General features: G+C 44.4%; 1 protein-coding gene across 5 annotated transcripts in view; it reads right to left on the bottom strand.

Annotated features, from left to right (window-relative positions):
* The window catches only part of VPS53 (VPS53 subunit of GARP complex), a 142,610-nt gene that overhangs the window by 101,033 nt on the left and 22,716 nt on the right, over positions 1 to 18,861 (bottom strand). For all 5 annotated transcript variants that reach the window (XM_040641111.1, XM_008695297.2, XM_008695300.2 and 2 more), the window contains exons 5-7: positions 7,424 to 7,510; positions 3,831 to 3,946; positions 1,524 to 1,643 (exon numbers count right to left, since the gene is read on the bottom strand). In XM_040641111.1, the coding sequence (XP_040497045.1) occupies positions 1,524 to 1,643; positions 3,831 to 3,946; positions 7,424 to 7,510 (323 nt within the window). The remainder of the gene's footprint in view (positions 1 to 1,523; positions 1,644 to 3,830; positions 3,947 to 7,423; positions 7,511 to 18,861) is intronic.

Raw genomic sequence — 18,861 nt, 5'->3', positions numbered from 1 at the left:
CGAGATGCCCTTCAACAGACGAATGGATAAGTAAATGTGGTCCATAACCACAAGAGACTGTGGACTCTGGGAAACAAACTGAGGGTTTCAGAGGGGAGGGGGGTGGGGTATTGGGCTGGGCTGGTGATGGGTAGTAAGGAGGGCACGTATTGCATGGAGCGCTGGGTGTTACACACAAACAATGAATCATGGAACACTACGTCAAAAAATAAGGATGTACTGTATGGAGACTAACATAACATAATAAAAAATAAAAAAAATTAAAAAAAGAAATGAGAATGCTGGCTGCTGTTAAGGGCCAGCCCCTTTGTCTCTTCTTTGTTCAAGAAAGGTTGGGATTCGGGGCGCCTGAGTGGCTCAGTTGTTAAGTGTCTGCCTTTGGCCCAGGGCATGATCCCAGCATTCTGGGATTGAGCCCCACATCGGGCTCCCTGCTCCACTGGGAGCCTGCTTTTTCCTCTCCCACTCCCCCTGCTTGTGTTCCCTCTCTTGCTGGCTGTCTCTCTGTCAAATAAATAAATAACATCTTAAAAAAAAAAAGAGAGAGAGAGAAAAGAAAGGTTGGGATTCGTCAATTGTGATCATCTCTGCCTCTTCAGTATTCTCTCTGCTATTTCTAATAGAAAAGACACTGAATTCACTCCCCTCTTATTCTCCTTTAGAATCTTCATCTTCCTTCTAAGCATCAGGCTTTCTTTCTACTGGCTCTGAATCTGGGACTGAAACTCGACAGAGGTAGGAAGAAAAGAAGAGGCTAAGTCATCGTTTTGTCACATCTGAAGTTCTAGTGGCAAATGAGACTTTCCAAAAAAACTGCCACAGCAATACAGCCCGTCCCACATGCTCTTTTCATCAATGGGACTTTGACATTCCTCCCAGTGAGGGAGTGGGGAAGATTATGTTCCTTTCGCTCTAATCCTGGCCGCCTTGTGACTACGGGAGCGATGCTATGTGACTTCCAAGGCTTAGCTCTCTTGGGAGGCTCATTCTTGGGACCCAGGCACCTCACCGTGAGGAAGACCAAGCAGCCCATGGAAGACTACTCAGCTGAGCTCCCAGTGGACAACGAGCACCAACTTGCCAGCCATGAGCTTGAGCCATGGATCCCTCAGGCCCCTCCTGACCCACCCCATGGAGCAGAGGTGAGCTGTTCCTGCGGAGGCAGGTTAAATTACATGAGTGAAATACCTGTTGTTGTAAGCCACTAAGTGTCGTGATGGTTTGTTACAAGGAAACAGACAACTGGAACAGTTTCCCTCACAAACGTGGACAACCAAGAGTTGTCCACAGATACAACTCGTCAGCTGCCCCTCCAGTGATGCCAGGCCAGCAACTATGTAACACAGATTGCTTTAGAAGACATGGTCAGGAGTTGGAAAGGGGTAAAGCAGACATCTACATCACACAGAGTTACATCAGATGACATCTGAGGTTCCTTCTTACAATAAGATTCCGCAGCTCAAGCGCATCCTAGCGCCATCTTTTCTTAAAGCAGAAGACTGTTTTCTCCAATGACAGTTTACCTTTCAGAAAGCTGCCGGATCTGTGGAATTCCCATATACTTGTGGAAGTGCTCCAGAACATTCATCACACCCTGAAGAAGGTTAGCAACTTCTCCATACTGTCTGCGCCTGGTCATGGCTCTGCAAGGAAATAAGAAGCTGAGAATCTAGAAAAACACGAAGGACACAAGATACAGATGTGGAACAACCTACTCGGAGCTCCAAAACAGACATCAACTTGGTGTGGTAACCATTTACTGAGTACTGCATAGATACGGTCTTGCACGCTGGAGGTGAAAAAAAAAAATAAAACCTAGTCAAAAACCTCAAAGTGACATCTCTTAGTAAGAGAGACAGAGCCAAGTGCACATCTACTACCAAGCGGGATAAACTGAGTTCTAAACAGAATACACATTGTGTGCTACGGGAGGTACAAAAGAATGTGTGAGTGAGGGATTCTCACTGGGTGGGGGGCAGGGAATCTGGGAGGACTATGGATTTGGGTTGGGTATTATGGGATTAGCAGACTTTTGACAGAAAATAGGGATAGGAATGTTACTATCTGAGGATTACAGCATATGGGCAAACCAAACACATCTTCACACGATACAACAAAAGGCATTTATATGCATTTATATGTTAACTCAAATCTGTAGGTTTTAAGCCAATGTTAAGTAACTTTCCCAGATATGTCTACTTTCCCTATTACTAAGGTTAATGAAGCTTAAATAAAAGGATGCTAATAAAAGCAACAGTTACACACACAAGGAAGGTCAAATTATTAGATCTAAATTTTTATTAGGGTTGGGCTTTTATTTTTTATTTTTATTATTTTTTTTAATTATAATTTTTATTAGGTTATGTTAGTCACCATACAGTACATCCTTAGTTTTTGATGTAGTGTTCCATGATTCATTATTTGCATATAACACCCAGTGCTCCATGCAACACGTGCCCTCCCCCTTCTGTTTAACCCCCCTTCATTCTTCCCTTCCTTCTCCTACCGATCGTCCTGCTATTTCTTATATTCCATAAATGAGTGAAACCATATAATTGTCTTTCTCTGCTTGACTCATTTCACTTAGCATAATCTCCTCCAGTCCTGTCCATGTTGCTGCAAATGTTGGGTAATCGTTCTTTCTGATGGCTGAGTAATATTCCATTGTCTATATGGATCACATCTTCTTAATTCAGTCATCTGTTGAAGGGCATCTCGGCTCCTTCCAGAGTTTAGCTATTGTGGACAATGCTGCCATGAACATTGGGGTGCATATGGTAGGGTTGGGCTTTTAAATTAAGTGTGTAATACACGACTTCCCTTAAGAGGCATTAAAAAAAGAGAGACATTTAAAATGACAGGACCAAGTTCACACCAACGTGTTATGGTGCTACTGCAGCCTGATCTGATAGTCTGGTGGGAAGGGACATCTGGAGCATCTGGAGCGAGGGACAAGGAAACTGCTCTCCTAGTCTCCCACTGGCTGGCTCACCTCTCTCATCACTACTGGCAGGAGGATAGACCAGGGTTTGCTGGAGCTCATACAACGCCTGGAAAGACCAGGAAGGAGTCTGACCCTGTCCTCCTCCCAGCTTCAGATGCTGCATCTAAATTTCTGTGAAGATGTTCTTTCTCTGTCTACACACGAGACACTACTGAGGCTGGGGCAGGGGAAATTCTCAGCCATGGCAGAATCCTGCTAGTAAAAGAGGCCTTTTGATTGCTTCTCGTGGTAAATAACCAGCCCTTCCTTTTAACACTACTTCTAATGTCCTCACGCATCATTCCCTACAGCTCCTCTATAAACCAAACACGATGCTATTGTCTTTGAAAAAGTGGGTTAAAAAAAAAGGTGGGATGAATGATAAACCAAGCCCCTTTCTTTCTCTTTCTTCCTTCCTTCCTTTCTTTTTTAAAGCCCTGTTTCTATACAGAACATCCAACAGCATTGCAGCTCAGCCCGACGCAAGCAGGGAAACTTGCTAAGGCAAGAGCTATGGGGAGAGATTAGGGTCCTGAACGACCCTGCTGGCCTTAATGGTAGAGATCTACCATATTTAAATGAGCCGTGTTCTTGGAATCATCCTCCACATGCTATCTGGGTCCCTTCCACACTCGCAACTCACTTCAAACTTTCAGGTGCTTGTTACATTTTGAACACCAGAGGGCACAAAGCCAAATGGTGACTAAACATTTGAGACCAATTTGCAGAAAGTGGGACAGGATAGCGAGCCCTCCCTGGCTGAGGAGTAAAATACCTATGATGCCATTTTCTTTATGTGGCACATTCATTTCCTGTGGACCCCAAAGAGAAAGCGGACGCTGCTTACTCGAGGGAATCCACGCCACCGGCTAACATGTGCAGGTGGTTCAGTGTCGTGATTGAGGTGGTCAGATGGCGTTTGGCATGATCTAGCTGCTTAATATCGCGGGTGATTTCTTTAACCTAAGCAGTGAAAAATCACAGGAGAAAAAGGAAGACGGTTAAGAAAGATGTAAATCCATTTGCAAGAAGCCCCACAAGAGAATAAGGCAAATGAAGCAGGAAACCCTCAGGTTAGCCCCTAGAGAGAACAGACCCTCTCATCGTGTAAAATCAAAACACCTTCCAATCAGTCCACTTAAATCTCATTTGGCATTTCTTCAGAAGACTTTACCCAGGGGTACAAAATCTTCAACTGTGAGAACAAAATGCACTTTATTTTTCACCGCAAATGGAGTGATCCAAATAGCAATTTAGTATGGAGCTTACAGAGTCCAGGAGCCAAGTTTGGCTCATCTCCTCTTGAACAAGGTGAGAAAAGGATGCCTTCTGACAGGGGGGCTACCAGGATCCATACAAAATGGATAGCATTAGTCGGCTAATTCTGTTGCAATGATCTTTATTCACGGAACTAGGGTTTACTGCCCGATCCCCAGCAAAGAAAGACTTGCTCTCAAATCTCAAGAAGACTAAAATGTAACCCCCATAACGTACGCCTGACAGGTACTGTCACAGAGGAGATGTGAAGTCTTCAGGAGCAAGAAGATACCTGGGGAAGTAAAACTCAGACAGAGTTCACCTAGCAGATCCAAGAGAAACAACCTCTGTACCTGGAGTGCGAGAGTTATTTCAGTCACTAGAGAAGCACATTTCGTAGTGAAGCGGGAACAATCCTCCAACTTTACTTAACACCTAGGTAGAATGTTCCACTAAACTGCCTGAGTTCACGCTGACCAAGAAACTTGCGGAAGAGCAATTTGGTTTCCCAGGTTCTTTGCTACCTGGAAGGAAGGGAGTGCGCTGGACACCAGGCACAAATATTCTAGACACTGGAAAGACCTCCCATTAAAAAATGAAAAACTTGGTGGTGAGTTAAGTTCACGTGATCTGATTTTTCAGAGTTTGATCACCCTAGGTGAATCCATAAATATTATGACCCTCGCAGCTTCGTTCCACACCCACAAACCTGCTAAGCTGACCTGGATCTTGGCAGTGAAAGCCTCTTTCACGAGGACTTCCCCATCAAGCCCGCTCTCCCTGTAACTCTCAGGCCATCAAAGTATCTGTATTTCTATTCCCTGGGGATGGCGTGGGGGGAGGGAGATTGGGAATAGGTTAAGAACCTCTTCACGGAATAACTGAGCTTAGGGAAAGTGGTATAGTGAACTAGTACAGGAGTTTGGTCCTAGAATCTGATAACCCACTTCCAACGCTGAAATCATCACCCTCTTTCCTACAGAAAAATCCCTGCACCTCTTTTGAGCTTCCTTTGCTCCAGTACTAACATCAGGGGTCTTTAACTCTTACGTTAAAAGTCACAGTCCTCTGTGACTCTTCTCATTCCTACATCATTAGTCAGCCACTAAATCCCGAATATTCTTCCTGTGCCTCATTACAAAAACTGTCCCTTTCTATTCATCCTTCAGGCCCTCCCTGGAGCTCTGTACCAGAAGTAACTGGTCTCTCCACTCCCAGTACCTCCCATCTCTCCCCATCACATACCCTGTGCTTCTCTAGACAAACCGAGCTCACGCAAAGGACGCTCAGGTCAAATCCAGAGACCATTACACAAACAGAACACCCGTGGTTAATGTACCTTAATTGTCAGCCAGGGGCAGCCAAAAAAAGGACAGAACATGATACGGCAGGTTTTGGACTCAGACGGCTCTAGGGTTGAATCTCAGCTCTTCGACTTACCAACTCTGTGTCCTAGGATAAGCTGCTTAGCCCCACTGAGTCTCAGTTTCCTCATCTATGAGATGACCCCGGGGTCCTAGGATTGACCCCATGTCGGGCTCCCAGCTGAGCTCCCTGCTCATGCTCTCTCTTTCAAATACACAAATAAAATGTTAAAAAAAAAAAAGATGGGTAATCATAAAAATAATAATGATAATAAAGCCTAGTTCATAAAGCTGCGGTGAGAGCTCAATTAGATCACTTATACAAAAGGATATCCGTGGCATAGTATTGGGCACACTGAAGGAGCTCAACAAGTATCAGTTCTCTCTTCAGTCCTACCTCTTGTTCCCTTTAGCAAAGCACCATCCAGGAGAGCAAACTGCCTTAAAATAAAACAGCGACGAACTTACGCGCTTCAATGGCCTGTGGATGGTGCTGAGGCAGCGCGTCCTTGGGGAAAGAACCAAAAATCCAAATCCCTCTCTGATGACATACAGCCTCCTCTCAAGAACTATTGAATTCGGTGACAAAGCACAAATATTAACATTTTTCCTCTGATGAAGGGCTTCTGCTCCCGTGACCCCTTGTTTGGTAGTTAAGGCCCCCAACACCGCCTGCCTGGGAGGAGGAACCCAAGAGCTAACGGTAAGAACACCAACAACCGATCCTTACTCAGGGGCCGTGGGTGTCACACATGATCTCATTTAATCCCCATAATTCTATGATGTACCCAGCACTATAATCTCCATTTTACAGTGATGAAACCAAGGCAAGATGGGTTCAGTAACTTGCCACAGTTAGTAAGTAGAGGGGCGGGATCCCAACCCAGGCAGCCTGCCTTCAGAGGTCATGCCCTGCATTACTCTGTCAAACTGCCTGTCCCCCACCCACTCCATATCCTTCCCTATCTTGCCGAATGGCCACGGAAGACAGCTGAAGGATACACAGAAATGTGACATCAGCTCTGTTCCTGTAGTAAATCAGAAGAGGGTGCAGGGCAAGAAGACTGTACAGATTCGGGAGTTTTTGTAACCAAAAGAAGGAGGGGAAATGACGTTAGTAACGACTTCGGTCACAAGCCTAGAACTATGCTCAGTGCCCCTCATACATTTAATTCTTCAGCAATCCTTTAAGGCAGGTGTTAACTATTCTTATTTTACAGCTGAAGAACTGGAATTCAGAAACAATTCAGAGACATGACATTATGCGGTCAGAGTGTGAGTGCAGGAGCTAACATTTTATAGTGTCCCCCCCCCATGGAGTAGGAGTGGGGGAGGCGGGATTCTCGGTGGGCGGACAGGCCTCCTGAGTATATCACCGGGGAACACAAATTTGTCAAGGGGGAATTTAATCAAAACCATAAGCATGTATGGTGGCAGAAGGCATTCCCCCTCCCAGATCCAGTACCAGTTTTCATGCTATACCAAGTTACATATCGTATATCTTAACTGAGAAATACATGATATGCACAAATGCCAGAGAAAGGAATCCAAAATGACAAGAAAACTATTTTTGGGAAAGAAGAGGAAAAGTTTTCCTATTTAAAAACAGGGCTGCAAATGTAGGGCAGCAGGGATGGTGAGTCACTGTGTGTCTAGCAGCTCCTCTTGAATCGATCTGGAATGTACTCACAGGGCTTGCTTTAGAGATGTGGGTGCTGTGGTTTGCAGCGAGTGGGAGAAAAAGCCCCATAATTAGTATGACTGGACAAGCACCTAACCTCTTCAAGTGCAAAAAAGTTAGGAAGAAACCTAAACTCACCATTTGCTCTGATTTTTCTGCTTTGTCTTTGATATCTTTGATTTTGCCAAAGAGCTGCTGAATAGCTTTCTGGGCCTCTTCAAGTGCCTAGAATAAGAGAAATAAATGACAAACAAGAAGCAACACAAGACAGCACCTGTCACTACACTATATTCAAGTCTAGTTTCAGAAGAAAACTACCATAAAGCTCTCTTGACTCATTGTACTTACGTAGACAATTTTACTGCGTCAAAGTAGTACACAGACTCTAGCATTTGGATACGGGCAAATACACAGGATTCTTGTCAACCTGAATCAAAGTTTTTTTTTTTTTAAAGATTTTATTTATTTATGTGACAGAGAGATAGCCAGCCAGAGAGGGAACACAAGCAGGGGGAGTGGGAGAGGAAGAAGCAGGCTCCCAGCGGAGGAGCCCGATGTGGGACTTGATCCCGGAACGCTGGGATCACGCCCTGAGCCGAAGGCAGACGCTTAACGACTGCGCTACCCAGGCGCCCCCTGAATCACAAAGTTTTAATTTAAAAATGATCTCCCTCCATCTCAAGGATTACTACTTGTTTTTAAAATTTTTTTAATTTTATTATTTTATTAACTTATTTATTATTTATTAAATTCAATTAATGTACAGTGTATTAGTTTCAGATGTAGAGTTCAGTGACTCATGATGAATCAGTTGTATATAACACCCAGTGCTCATTATATCATGTGCCCTCCTTAATGCCCATCACCCAGTTACCCCATCTCCCCACCCACCTCCCCTCCAGCAACCCGCAGTCTATTTCTTAGAGTTAAGAGTGTCTTATGATTTGTCTCCCTCTCTGACTTCGTCTTATTTTATTCTTCCCTCCCGTAGGGATTACTGCATGTTGTTGATAACAACGCATAAACAAGAGATGCACATTTGTGCATTTTGGGGCGTCTGTATGTACATGCACACATCCATAATAACCGCCAAAGCGTACAGAGAGACACAGGTGGCCAGACGTTGGGAGAGACTCAGAATTTTGAAAGTTCCGGAACACTGTACTTTCAACAAAATCAACTGTATGTGGGGATTCCAGAACAGCAGCAAACCTTAAAGACACTGATACCACCCCATATGGAAACCTATGACACGAAGTTAGAAAGGGACACTTCAAGCTAACGGTGAGCCAAATGTTTCTACCGAAAAACCTAGAAGATGGACACCACGCATTAAAAGTATGATAAACCACAGTCACTTCCGTGAGTGGGGGAAGCAAGATTCAGGGAGTTGTCAGGGTGCTAAAACCACGCACGTGCAGAACATATGTACTTAGAAAAGATGCAGCAGCCAGAAGAAGAACTCATACTGCATTTCATCAAACACACTTTATTTATTTTGGATTGAAGAGTGGCCTGTCCTAACCGGGCCTCACAAGCCCTCTCTGAATGTAATGGTAAGGCCAGTGTAAGCCTAGGGCTGTGTGTGGCCCTCTCAGCCTGCACAGGGAAACAGCCAGCCTCCCTGAGAGGGCCGCCCCAAGGAGGGGAGAGGAAAGCAGAGCTGAGACGAAGGGAGGACAGAAGCCCTGACAGAATGATCTGGACTCCTGTGTTCAGCTGTACCCAATGAAAAAGCTACCTCCAGACCACAAATTCATATGTCTTCTTTGTATTTAAAAAAACATCCCCCCAAAGCAAACTCAGGCTGGCCTCCTCTGCTGCAAATTCCTTCCTTGCTGGAGGCAGGGCTTGTGTCTTCCTTTCCTTCATAGGTTTCCTGGGCTGTCACTTCTGAGACTGGGAATCCTTGCTGCTTTTGGAGTTCCTTGCCCCATGTGCGGCTCACTCCCAAACAGGAATTTCACACACTGAGCTGTTGCATGGGACTGTGTTATGGCTTCTAAAATGCATGTCCAGAAGGTCCTCTGAGAAGCTGTTCCTTTAGCCCATTGTGGCCGAGTCTGAGGGGACACTATTCCGGCAGCTGCTTGCACCCCCTCCTGGGGGCAGGCCAGTCAGTGTGTGTTTCTCTGCCGGGTTGCTTCACTTGTATCTACAAAGGTTTGTGAGCACAGGAGCTTTTATACTTGTGATTTCTGACACCTGGACACAGGATGTTAATCACCAGAAAGTCTGGTCTTCGAACAACAGTTGGCATTGCTATCAGATCCCAAAATTCCTAACTTGGGAAATGTTACCTAAAACGAGATGGAATGGAAATGGGTTGCGCTGAGCAGTTCCTCTCAATCCCATTCTGCCCCAAGGGGATGCCTCACTTGGCAATCTCTCCTCCTGGCTTCCTGCCATCCTGCCTTTCTCATTCTAGGATTCAGCACCCCTGAGACGGCTGTGGTGGTGTGAGAAAAGCCTGTATTATCCAGCCAGCAGGCAGCAGTGTGAGGCCCGCCTGTGCTGTCTCACTCTGTGTGCAACCTCTCTGGGCATCTGTTTCCTCATCTGCAAAGTGGTGATGACGGCACCTACTTCCAGTTTTGGGGAAGAGTCAAAGACACAGGTGTAAAAGACTGCACAAATATTAGGTTTATTTCCAGGCCTCAGGACCACCCAAGCAAATGCAAGCCTGCATCTCTGTACACACACAGAGACATGCGTATATAATACCCCCTTGACCGAACCTTCCCTCTCAGCACGACCACGAGGCCTGCCCACTACCTGATGCTTCCTACCCTAAGCCACTCCCTGAGTGAATCCTTGTCCGCTCATTCCACCTCCCCATCCCCCCACGAATTCTCTTCCTCATTTCTAATAGTCACCTCCTCAAACCCAGCATACAAGCCAGTCTCTTCAGCATTGTTTACCATACCACCCAACTTCAGATTTCCTAAGATTATGACAAACCAAGTTCTAACAAAATTAAAATGATAAAAAGGAATAAAATACCAAATGTCCATTTACAACCAAAGGAGTGAGATTTCAAAATAAAATGTTCAACACAGCTACTGACAGGGTGCAAATTTTTGTTGTCTCCCATGGCCTAGTTCAAATGCTACTTCTTCCCCTTCCCTCCCAACATCCTCTCCTGTAAACACACACGCAGCACACAGTGGAATCAACTCATTCGTCATCTGGGTGCCTGTGATCCTTTGTGCATACTTAACGTTTATAATAATTTTTTTGTGAACGTGTCTTTTGGTTGGACCATGACATTCCTGAAAGGCATGGACCGTATCTCATTCACTGTGACTTACTGGCACTGAGGGTAGTGCCTAGAATAATACAGTAGGTGCTCAATGCGTGTTTATTAAGTTGCATTTTAAAATCAATCGTGGTACACACACATGCTCCATCTTTGCTCTCAGGATAGTCAGGCGACAAACACGCTAGCCACAGTAGTTACGGCCGTGCCAGCATTTCAACTTCAGACCTTCTTTCAAGCCACATAATTCAGTTCTGCAATCCTCCCATACTGAAAAAAATACCGGGTTAACTAACCTAGGATATGAGACAGGAAAATGTTTTAACTTGCCGTGTTACCGAATTTTGTAAAATTGTAGCTAGAGTAATAAATTACTCTCTATACACACATACACGTATTTTTTCATACATATACTTCATATATATATATAATTTCTTCCACCTCAGAACCCTCCATATATTCCTCTCCTCTCCATTTGAGAAAGGCATTTTTCTATGATTGTCTCTGAATAAACTATATTTTTAGATTATTTCAGATATCTGTAAACACTAGATTACATTTTTCCTTCTGAAATAATTGTTAAATCGTTGTCTTTTAGCCACACTGCTCAGGAACTAGAACAAATTTTAATATTCACTTTATTCAATCAACAAACGCTGTTCTAGAGATACAGGAGTAAAAAATGTAATTCCTGCTCTCAAAGAGTTTGCCTAATAAGGCAAATAGGATAATAAACAGTAAAAACATTGAGATATGATAAAGATACGTACAGAATGTTGTGGGAGCCCAGAGAGCCCATTGCCAACACCAGCTTTTGTTTGTTTCTTCGTTTGTTTGTTCGTTTGTTTGGTAGGGAGAGAGAAAGAGAAGGAAGGGAGGCCCACAAACTCATCCTGAAGAAGATCTCAACTTTACAAGCTATTGTTCAGGCCAGAACGTTTTAAAATAATAGCAGTAAGAGTAGTGAGTACTTTAAAATGCTATTTTTCAAATCTATACTCTATCACAAAGTCGCACTTTCTAGCCACACAGACCGTCACTGTCTTGTGACCGAAGACAACCTGTATCTGAATTGTTACTCTGAATTCCTGTGGCAGGTACAGTCCCAACTGCATTAGTCAGCATTTCATTAATTTATTCCCTCTATCATCAACAAATATTTATTTATTTAAAGATTTTATTTGAGAGAGAGAGCACGAGCTGGGGGAGGAGCAGAGAGAGAGAGGGAGAAGCAGGGCTGCTGCTCAATGTGGGGCTTGATCCCAGGACTCCAGGACCATGACCCGAGCCGAATGCAGAAGGTTAATGACTGAGCCACCCAGGTGCCCCATCAATAAATATTTACTGAACGTCTTCCACGTACCAGGTATTCCTCCAAGCAGTGAAAACCCAATGGCAGATGAGACAGACATGGTGCTTCTTCCTGTCCTTAAGGAACTTACTCCAAGGAGTGGCAGGTGGGGGGAGATATTGGAAAAACAACTAACTAAAGAAAGAAAGAAGAAAGTCTCATAGAGGCACAGGTGTGTTGGAGGAATTAAGCAGGCTGGTGGGAAGTAGGGAAAACGGTGGTCATAGAATAAAGAACATATGAACTGGGACCTGCAGGATGAGCAAGAGTCAGGATTTTTAGATCTGGAGTAAGAGAATTCCCAGTAGAGAGAACAGCAAATAAAGGATCCTGTTGCAGAAAAAGACCTTGGTGTTTTGAAGGACCAAAAGTAAGGCAGTGGATGGCAGGCTTATCAGAGTGGGAAGTGCTAATACTTTGGAGAAGCAGGCAGATGCTGGAGTCTGGGGGGCCTCAAAGGCCTGGTAAAATCATGGGATTTTGTTCAAAGTGCAATGAGAAGCCACTGAAGGGTTTTAAACAAGGGACTGGCAAATGGTTTACATGTGTAGAAGACCGCCCTGGCTGCTATGTGGTGGGGGGCCACACAGAGGGAGGAATGAAGGAAGAGACTGCTGGGAAGGGCTGCCACGGTCTAGGTGAGAAACGGGGTAGGTCTAGAGTAGGCCGCCAGCGGTGGCGGGAAGAAGTGGAGTGACCGGGATTTCTAGGAAGATCTGACCTGCGGGACTCACTGATGACGGGATGTGGATAATGAGGGAAAGGAAAGAATCAAGGATTACTCCTTGGTTTTGGTTTATTCCCTTTACTAAGTAGCGAAGACAGAAGGAAGAGGTTTTGACAGGCAGGTGTGTGTAGTGGTGGTGGGATCAGAAATCAAGAGTTCCATTTCAATATTCAGGTGCACAGCCTACCTGAGGTCCAGTGGGGCTATCAAGCTGGACATCTGAGTCTGGAGCTTGGAGGGGAGGCGCAGGCTAGAGATTCAAATTTAGAAAATGATTGGTTTATAGATGATGCTTAAGTCTGTAGGACTCGAAGTCACCCAGGAAGACAGCATAGACAGGAAAGAGAAGAGAAAAACCACCCAGGCTGAGCCCTTAGGCACTGCAGTGGTCAGAAGTCTAGAAGAAAAGAAAAAGAGAGAAAAGATGTGGTCTCCTTGTTGCACCAGTGACATGAGAGAAAATAAAATGAGGGACTGTGGTGTCACAGAAGCCAAACAAGTGTTGGAAGGAGGAGGAAAAGAGAGATTATATATTATGCTATTGAAAATTTATGTAAATTAATGGGCACGTGGTGGCTCAGTCAGTCGAGTATCCAACTCGATTTGGGCTCAGGTCATGATCTCAGGGCTGTGAGATCAAGTCCTGCGTCAGGCTCTGAGCTTTCTCCCTTTGCTCCTACCACTGGCTTGTATACAACGTGCTCTTTCTCTCAAATAAATAAAATCTTTTTAAAAAATTTATCTAAATTAGGATAGAGAATTGCCACTGAATTTGACAACAGGGACGCTGCTGACGACCTTGACAAGAGCAGCCGCAGTGGCATCGAGGCAACGGAAGTGGACTGTGACGACGTGATGAAGTGGGGATGAGTAGAGAGCAGGGGCCAGCACACAAAACATTTACTGTCTGGCCCTTAGCAGGAAAAGTCTGTTGACGACCCCTGGCGTAGATTATTTTTTCAAAAAGTGTTTGCTATGAGAAGACAAGAAAAATGGGGCAACGGAGTGAAAGGAGGACATTATGAAGATGAGCAACGCTTGTACATGCCAAGTGTGGGAATTATTCAACAGAAGAGGAGAAGTTGATTCGCGAGGTTGGCGGGGGGCTGGTAATGGGACAATTAGAGAAGAGATGAACTTTTTTACGATGTTCTTAGATTATTTAGTGTATAAGTATTATCTCTTGGGGAGCCTGGGTGGCTCAGTCGGTGACGCGTCCAACTCTTGGTTTTGGCTTAGTTCATAATCTCACGACTGAGCCCTGCGTCACGCTCTTCGCTGAGCTGAGCGTGGAGCCTGCTTGGGATTCTCTCTCTCTTCTCCCTCTGCCCCTTCCCCCACACTCATGCGCGCTCTCTCTCTCTCTCTCTCTCAGAAAACAAAATGTATTAGCTCTCAAACAGGGCTGTAAATGTCCTTTAGAGGGCAGACCAAGGACACGACTGGCATTCTTATGTCCCCTATAGGTTTGGCCAATCACCCATGCTGGTTGCCAGAAGGACAGGCTCGGTTTATGACTACTGCCTCAGTATAATTATTAATAGCTTCTTCTCACATTGAAAAGTAACTCTGGTGATTGATCATATATACAGTCTCATCACCTACGGCATCTGGCCAAAGCTAGAATACTGCAGGAACCTGACAAAAACTTGCCAGCTGATTAAAACTGTCACGGAGCACTTCTCAGAAGAGTAGCCATGCTGAGACCACTGCTCTGAGTGAGGTGTGCTGACTGACACCCCTGACTTTCCCTAACCCAGACACCCACCAGCAGTGGTTCAAAAACACAGTACCATGCTTTCTGTAACTGTTATATATTTGGCAAATATGGAGTCTCATGTCCATGATGTGGCAAGGGGTCAATAAATTCTAAACCCTTTGGAGTCTTCTCAAAAATGTCAGCTCATGGTGTAAAAAAGCACTACGTGAAAGGCATCCGCCCACCAGAAAGGACTGACTTCTGTGATATTACTGAACATGGCATGCACGGTGATGCTCTAGTGGGATTATAAGAACCATCTTCTAGCCAAATACCCTAAGACACATGACATTCAGCTAAGAAAGGCAAAAGGGACCAAGTTCTATATTTAGATCCAAGGTCTGAAGAAGTGTGCACGATCCCTTCTCAGAGTTTCTCTCCAAAGTTGTTCTTCTCAAGCTGGCATCCTGCCAGAACTGTCTTTGCTGAAGGTACCATGTTTTCCTTCCACCAAACAAATTAGACTCACACAATCTTACATTTCACAGTCTTAAAGAAAGAGAAACTGTTTGCCAGATTTTTTTTTTCAGACTGGAATACTTCTGCTTTTATAACAATGTATGAAGTTGAGGAAATTTAATACAATTCATTTTCCAGAGTCGATAAGGCTCTTCTGAAGCCCACGCCATCAAGCAAGTCCATTCTCAACACGCAGCCCAATGTTGGCTGTCTAATCTCTAATAATCAATTACACAGGAGGAAGAGTGCTTTGTCATTTGGAAGAATTATTAAAGATCTACAAAAGGTTAAGATTTTATTTTTAAGTAATACCAAAACACTTTTACTACCTGGCTAATGAGAAAATGTGCTGAAAGAAAGATTCTGGCACTATCCCTAGACACTCTTTAAAATAAAACGTGGCTACTTTCCCATTCCAAGCTGTATGCGGATTAAAAACAGAACTAATCACCCAAAAATGTCTGCTTTCGATCTACCCTTACCGGAATTTCTACACTGAGCCCAGGAGCGTGGCTCCAGCCTGCATTCGAGGGTGTTACTAAGCAGCAGTGACTACACTGGTCCTCTTTAGAAACTCAAATGCTACCACTGGGAGAGGCAAAGCATCCCACTGAGCGAGCTTAGAAGACTGAGCAGAACCAATGAGGCTATCTCTGTATTTTTTGCATCATTAACTGTAACCATCCTTCTTCATTTTCCTTGCCTCCTGAAGTAGATGAACAGACCACCAAAGCCACGTCAGGTCCTGTGCACAGAGGAGAAGCAGCACGGAACCTGGCATCACAGACTCTACTGCTTTTTTCTTTCATCTTTAAAAAAATATTTTTTCCAGAATTGTCATTTGCCACCTGTGTAGACAGAGGAGATCTGAGCCAATGGAAATGCCTTGAGAAATTAATGTCCCCTTTGGCTCTCAGAGGCATGTAATTTTGTAGTTTGCTCTATTAGAGAATTGTATCGCTTTTATCCTGTGGGTCCACAGGCAGCCTCTAAGAGATCTGAAACTGAGATCCCATTTGTCACCACGGCAGGAAGGAGGAAAAGGTTAATCATTCTCAGAAGGACCGATATGGCTTTACATCCCTTGAGAACCACGGTGGTAATATTCAAGGTTCCTGGGAAGAATGCTGTATTTTCCCACCATTCTGCTATCATCTGTCGTCCGACTTTACATTTGTCTGCCAGTTCCTTCCCTATGTTTGGAAAAGCAGTGCATCACATTAGTAAAAAACAAGGGTTTCTGAACCAGCAGACTGGGATTTGAGTGTTGGCCTTGGCACTTACGGTGTGATCTCTATCAAGCCACTTTACTTCTAGGAGGCACAAGCTCACCATTTGTAGAACAGGAGCTCCTACCTCAAAGACATTTTGTTAGGAAGGAATACAGGGCTTATTCATGAACACCTTTGAGCTGTTTACCCAGTTCCTTCTTTCTGGGAATCTTCCTCTCATCATGCTCTTATAGAGGCCGCTCTCTCAGAAGCAGGCCTGGTCCAAGCTGAGCCAAATAGTTTTCTTGTGACTTTCCAGAATAAATTGGCAAAGAGTGTTCATCTCTCTCTGGTGGGAGCCCCAAGATGAGAAGCTAAGTTAGAGAGTGGCAACGTTCCCCACTTGGGGAAGGAGGCTGGTCTCCAGGTAGGGATGATGAAGCCGACACATGCAGAGAGAAAGACATAGAAAAATTCTGAGCGTTATTCCAATCCCGGACTTGAATTGTTTGACAAGCTCAGCTGAGATACTACTCTTCCATGGTCTGACTTCGACTTCTTCAAAACAAGTCACAAATGCCTTTCAAACAGTCCCCCTTTTGGCCTAAGCCTGCTTGAACTGGGATTTTGTCTTCTGCACCCGAGACAGTCCTGACGGAGGACTCAGCTCATAAAAGGGGCTCGCTAAATGGCCATTATTAATATTATTCCCAGATCTCCCAGATGGAGTACGAGATTTCAAATGTGACTCTCCCTTCAATAGCCAAAGGTTGTCGACCCATCCTTTCGAGTTTGTAAGTAAGCTGGTTAACTTCAACACCTACAGGCATAGGCAGAAGAATGGCTCATGGAAACTGTACCTTTGAACTATGCTGAAAATGAGACATTCTCCAGGAAAAAAAAAAAGTTTCAATCTTTTGTTCGCTTCTTCAATAAAAAGGAAGCCTATTATATGTACTACGCCAGATACTGAGAAGAAAAGATCACTAGATGGGGACGCGTCTTCAAAGAGCTTATAAGGAATACATGTAAGAAACAGAAAGAACTGCAGGATAATGACACAAAGACGGTACGGATAAAGAATGCCAGAATCATTTGGAAAGCAAGGGACATCTACCAGAGGTAGACAGCTAGGCATAAATAGCCCTTATTTATGGAATGTCCCTTGTTTTGATACTGACTGCCACCCCTGGCATCGCCAAGAACTGTTGCTATGGCAACAGGGCATCCACAGCTGGAGAAGAGGTGCTTGAAGAAGCCTCCGCAATAGTAACAATGCAGCCGAGTCCCCATAACGGCGCCAAACAGAAGCCACAGGACTCTCATAGCTATGGATGGTGGCATGTGCACCGTTTCCCTGTACCCTAGAACACGCCGGGTACCATCTAGGTCTGGCAGTCATTGTCAAATGCCAAATGGGCACCCATGAGATGAGAATCACTGGTGTTAACACTAACTTCTCCACTGCCCATTCAGAAACCTTAAGTATAAAGGGGTTTTATTTAAAGCACAGATTTCTTTCCAAGTTTGTGAACCGAAAGAATGTAAAGGGCAAAAGGAGTCATTCTCACCTTATTTGTTAAAATGCTCTGTTCCGCCTAAGTCACTTTTATTTATGATTTCTGCAAACCGCATCCACTGAAAACATGAACCAAAGAGTTCATTTTTATTGTTTTTAGGAGACAAGCCAGAAGTTAAAATCACAAGACGAGCCTGGGACAGAAATTCAGCAGTGCCCAAACAAGACTAAACATTGACATTTTAAAGTTCTGCTTATATCTGTTACCACCCATAATTTAAAAACACGTTAGCCCTGAAACAGCTGGGAGAGGCGAATGCATTCGAGCATAGCTCCCTCTGCAGAAATGTAACCCGGGGGATGAGCACATTGAAAGCAACAGCCTCAAATGGCAACGAGAAGGAAGTGTTTAAACAAACATCTCCGCCGAATAAAAGGTAGAGAAATGCAATATTTTCGGAGATGGGCACGCTTCAAGGAACCATTTGTCCAAGTTTCACAGAGGACTGCTTCCCACAAACAGCTCGGACTTCCTGATTGTCAAGTTAAATTCGAATCCCCCCTATTTTACTGCTACTCTTTATTTTAGTCACCTAGAAACTCTCACCTAGATCATGAGTCTTCATTCAGAAGAAAACAACCTTTTGTGCTGACATCTGGATGCTCCTTCAGCTGATTTTTGGAGATACCTTCTGTACCAAATGCCCTTTAGGCTACGGAACCCCCGCTGGTGTTTCATCTGAACGATCTTCTCTTCTTATTTCACTGAACTCTCTCCAATACCCCAGGTCTACACAGACCATGCAGCTCTCTGTGCTCAAACCTGAGCTCTACTTCCAGCCCCGTTTCCTCATCATGCTGACACGGACACTGCAGGCTAACCAGGCCACGGTCACTGTCATTGCTAGGACTCCTTGTGAACGACTTAACCTTTCAGGCTCCGAAGTAGAAAAATGCGGCCCCCAAACTTGCTTTTAAAGTTTGTCACTGTTTCAAAAGAGAATTTGGGCTGGACAAGGACACAGCATCCTGGGAGTCAGAAAATCTGGATCTGTGATTGACTGACTGTGATTCGGGGCAAGTCACAGGACCTGTCTGAGCCTGTTTCTTCATCTGAAAAATGGGGGAGAATAACACCTATATGGCTAGTTCACATCTTTGTGCACATCAAGCAATACGTGCAACAACATTTTGTAGAAGGTGAGATAACATATTTATCCTGTATTTTGTAGTATTTACGTTGTAGTAAAACATTAGCATTATAGATCCAGACAAAAGACTCCAAACTTAC

This window comes from Ursus maritimus, unplaced genomic scaffold, assembly GCF_017311325.1.
Source record: "Ursus maritimus isolate PB19 unplaced genomic scaffold, ASM1731132v1 scaffold_24, whole genome shotgun sequence".
NCBI classification, from domain to species: domain Eukaryota; kingdom Metazoa; phylum Chordata; class Mammalia; order Carnivora; family Ursidae; genus Ursus; species Ursus maritimus.
The sequence above is the reverse complement of the archived record's forward strand: the minus strand, read 5'-3'. Positions and strand labels throughout refer to the sequence as shown.